Below are 4,417 nucleotides of genomic sequence, written 5' to 3'. Positions count from 1 at the left end.
GGGACACGTTAAGGAGTCACCACTATCAGACTTACGCTGTTACTACTGCTGCTTTAAATATATCTTACTGATAGCATCTTTGTGGTGCCTGCTGGAGTTCAAAGTCTAGGGTAGGAATGGTCTTGCTGAGACCTTGTTCTGGCCTCCAGGGAACGCCTTCCTTTGGCTTTTTCCTTTTGGCCTCCCGCCAAAGCTCAAATAAGAAGAAATTTGCCCTGAGTAAGAAAGCAGTTTGAGTGCAGGAAGATCCTTTAACAAAAAGAAAAGAGATAGCTGTCCTTCACAACTACTCATTAAAATATATTTCAAAACAATTCTTTGTGATGACAGGTAGCTGTGTACCTCTTGAATTACAAGATAAAATTGTTTATGGTATCTTATGTTTCTGGAAAACATGTATTTGTTTCTGTTTTAAGGAGGGTTGTGGTAGCTTATTAGAGAAAAATTATTTGATTATTTTCAAAGTGAAACTACCTTAGATATCTCTAAATTTTATAGTACAGGCATGACTAAAAAATAGATATTTTTCTAAGAAAAAGAATCACAGAAAGTAAATGTGGTTGCGAGATATGCACATATTATTTATTTTTCAGTATTTTTCTTTGGTAGACAAAAATATGTCATATTTAAAATGTGTCCAACGTATTAAAGAATGGATAAAACCAAAATTCATGGTTAACACATACATCCTAATTGCTTCAAATATCTCAATGAAAAAACGGTTATTTAAAATATTCAAAACACCAAAGCTACTCATTTTCTTATGAAATATTTGCACTCTTAACCAGTTACCATTAGTTTATAATTGTTTTCATAGTACATTTCATGAATTACAGCCTTCTTTATAAAATAAGATGATGTTTAAGGACTTTCTCCATAAATATATATATATATATATAAAACTTCTGGGAAAAGGAATATGAATTGACATAAAAATTATCTAAGGAATGATTATTATACACATGGATGCTTTGACTTAATGTGTCATGGTGTTAATTCTAGTAATAATAATATATTGTAATATGAAATACAGGTCAGGTATAGACAGATAATTTCTAGAGACAGAAGTGCATTCATAGCCATAGCAAAATAGTTAAAAGTATCAAATCTCCTGGAGAGTTTCCTAACCTAGAAATGTGTGAATGTTCATTGCAGCCGGCAGGAGAAAGTCAGTTTCCTTACTGCAGAGTTCTTATCTTTTCAGTAGTCACAGTTACACTTGTTCTAGGTTTTCAGATCCTCTTTTCCAGGATTTCATATATTTTTATATTTTTCAGAATTCTTTCTTTGAACTTTCTGTAATGAGAAAATGAGAATTTTACAGACTTGGACGTTCTTGTTTCCTAGTGATTTAAGAGTTGATATGCAAAAATGTGTAGCAGGAAAGGAAAGTCAATCATAACCAGAGATCTCTTATCAGAACACTTCACACAGGATCATAACAAAACCATTCTGCAGTTTTCAATTTTTTTTCCCAAAAGATTTGTCTTGGATAAAGCAGATTATAAAATAGAAGTAATCTGGTAACCTACCTTGATAATAGCTTTCGCTTGCTTTGCCTTGGGATTTAAGCATCTTTGTCCTTTATGTGTTTTCAGGGTGATACTGTTAAGGGAAGGTCCAAAACAGTCTTAAATTTTCAATGGAAAAACATAACAAAAACAACACAAAAAAGCTCCCCCCGCCACTATTATCTTCACCACGTCCATTACTTACATCACTTCTGTTTTGTCACAGTTATTAGTTGGGTAAATTATAGAGACTTTCTCAATATCTGCCACTTTGACTGCTTTTACTCCAGGGCCTATGCAAAGACACCGTCCCCCTTTGAACATAGGGAAACCTAGAACAGATCACAGCATCAGTTACTAATACATTTGATTGCAGCAGTGGGCTCTGTTTTATAATCTTGATGAAGAATGTGAGCCAAGTTTTTAGTGAGACTAGAATAGTAATTTGACAAATAGCACTCAACACTGCTGTTACTAGGGAAGAACTTAAGAACTGACAGTTTTCTCTTTGAATTTGTAAGCAAACTATTAAAAAATAAAGAGAAAAATAAAAGAAGTTTATTAGAGATCAAGCTTATTTTCCTATTGCTTTTATGCTCAAGAACTTTTCCAGAAAGCAAATAACATTATCTCTTAAAATCTTCTTGGCAGACATTTAAAACTGTTCCTAAAGGCTCTTGCCAGATTTTGTAGCTAAATAAATTCTGTTAAATGTATCATTTCTAGTTTCAGTTAAACATTTCCAATATTCTCTGCCAAAGCTGTAGCAACTGCTAATGTTTGAGGGTAAATAAAAATTCACTGTATACTTTGAGATAAAAGTGAACGAAAAGACATTTGAACCATTAGAAAAGACATTTGAAGCATTAGAAAAGACATTTATAGGTCGAGAAATAAAAGGTACCGTATACCTTGAACAATTGCAGCACATAATATCACAGTCAGGACTATAGCCATGCCCTTCACACTCATGCTTGTTGCTGCTGCTTTGGCTTTGATATTCTTCTTGGAGGGAGGAGAAAAGCAGATCGTGTAAGAGAATTCTTTCTGGCATATATAAGGCACTTTATACACCAGCAGTCCTCTCTTTTGGCAAGAGGAATTTCCCTCCTTGAGTCATGTTCCTTTCTTCCAAGAGATTCTATTTTGTTCATCTGCCGTTCCTTCCTTTTGTTACAGTATTGAAAGTAATATGAATGTGAAAGCACTTTGTAGACAGTAAAGAGCTATATAGAGTATTCCCAGATGGGAACCAGCCTTCCAGTAGCATTTCCTAGAAATGTATTTGTTTATTGGACTACCCTGGGCAGTGAAATTCTGATTGCCATTCATTCTTCCATTTAGGAAGATTGTCTTCTGATTTTCAGTCCTTTCACCTCCATCCTTCTCAGAACTATATAAAAGAACATTCTTTAAAACAAATTATACTTTTGCTTTTAAGTCCAAACTTTTGAATGGGAGGCCTATTTTTGTTTGACATCAAATGACATTTTATTTCAACTTATTTTTTTTTACTATAATTTATAATTTATTTATTTATAATTTTTGACTATATGTCTGAAGAAGTCTTCTAAAGACTTGTACTTCTGAATTGATATCCATTTATTTTTGCATGTTTAACAGTTTTTGCATATATGTATTTCTCAAGCATTATTGTTTAGTACATAAAGTTGTGTGAATTGTGGATTTTTAAAAAACGGTTCTTTATTTATTTATTTTTTTCAAAAAAAAAGTCACCTATTTTATTTTAAATTATAGTTATGAACATACAGAGAAATTTTGTAATCTATGGATGACTTTTTAAAAAACCTAAAGCACTGAGAAGAATATAAAGCTTCCCCATACACTCCTCTAATATTCATCAGTGAAATAACTACCTATTTTTAAGGTAACATAACAACCAATTACTCTTGACAAATCATTTATACAGAACACCTGAACACCTGTGCTATAAGACATTCACTAGCAAATCATTATTCAAAGGTTATGATTTTTAAAAATCTAAATAAATACACCTTGCTGTTGTAAAAGTGCTCTTTAATTGCAGGGCTTTTTTTCCCTTCAAGTTCTGAAACAGTTTTATGGCACACCACTCCCTTCTCCACACCCCCCAACTCCCCTGAATAATTGCTATGTTCACTGCCAACATTATAACCATTTTTTTGAGTCTAAAGTACCCATATTTAAGTGGCAGTAAAGAACAAATACTCAGCCTTTCTAAACTTGCTTTTGCAATCAAGGCTGAAAGAAAAATATTAAGTTTTCCACATTTTTCCTCTGTAATCTTCCTGGAATAAAATTAAAAGCTTCTGCACAACAAAAGAAACTATAGGCAAGGTGAAAAGACAGCCTTCAGAATGGGAGAAAATAATAGCAAATGAAGCAACTGACAAACAACTAATCTCAAAAATATACAAACAACTCCTGCAGCTCAATTCCAGAAAAATAAATGACCCAATCAAATGTGGGCCAAAGAACTAAATAGACATTTCTCCGAAGAAGACATACAAATGGCTAACAAACATGAAAAAAATCTCAACATCACTCATTATCAGAAAAATGCAAATCAAAACCACAATGAGGTACCATTTCATGCCAGTCAGAATGGCTGCGATCCAAAAGTCTACAAGCAATAAATGCAGGAGAGGATGTGGAGAAAAGGGAACCCTCTTACACTGTTGGTGGGAATGCAAACTAGTACAGCCACTATGGAAAACAGTGTGGAGATTCCTTCAAAAACTGGAAATAGAACTGCCATATGACTCAGCAATCCCACTGCTGGGCATACACACCGAGGAAACCAGAATTGAAAGAGACATGTGTACCCCAGTGTTCATCACAGCACTGTTTATAGTAGCCAGGACATGGAAGCAACCTAGATGTCCACCAGCAGATGAATGGATAAG

At 33.7% G+C, this 4,417-nt stretch overlaps 1 protein-coding gene across 1 annotated transcript; it reads right to left on the bottom strand.

Moving 5' to 3' along the window:
- Positions 1 to 458: 458 nt before the first annotated feature.
- CXCL11 (chemokine (C-X-C motif) ligand 11) lies at positions 459 to 2,679 on the bottom strand. The gene is made up of 4 exons (XM_010838146.1): positions 2,423 to 2,679; positions 1,717 to 1,843; positions 1,533 to 1,605; positions 459 to 1,296 (listed from the first exon to the last, which is right to left on the bottom strand). The coding sequence occupies exons 1-4, from the start codon at positions 2,481 to 2,483 to the stop codon at positions 1,255 to 1,257; spliced, it is 303 nt and encodes a 100-aa protein (XP_010836448.1). The 5' UTR covers positions 2,484 to 2,679; the 3' UTR covers positions 459 to 1,254.
- Positions 2,680 to 4,417: the final 1,738 nt, after the last annotated feature.

This window comes from Bison bison, unplaced genomic scaffold (genome assembly GCF_000754665.1).
Source record: "Bison bison bison isolate TAMUID 2011002044 unplaced genomic scaffold, Bison_UMD1.0 scf7180017864092, whole genome shotgun sequence".
Lineage (NCBI taxonomy): Eukaryota > Metazoa > Chordata > Mammalia > Artiodactyla > Bovidae > Bison > Bison bison.
The sequence above is the reverse complement of the archived record's forward strand: the minus strand, read 5'-3'. Positions and strand labels throughout refer to the sequence as shown.

Coding starts and splice junctions, on each gene's coding strand:
- CXCL11 (XM_010838146.1), bottom strand. CDS start 2,483: ATGAGTGTGAAGGGCATGGCTATAGTCCTGACTGTGATATTATGTGCT. Junction 1,844..2,422: donor ATGTGCTGCAATTGTTCAAG/GTATACGGTACC, acceptor GATCTGTTCTAG/GTTTCCCTATGTTCAAAGGG. Junction 1,606..1,716: donor TGTGACAAAACAGAAGTGAT/GTAAGTAATGGA, acceptor TTCCCTTAACAG/TATCACCCTGAAAACACATA.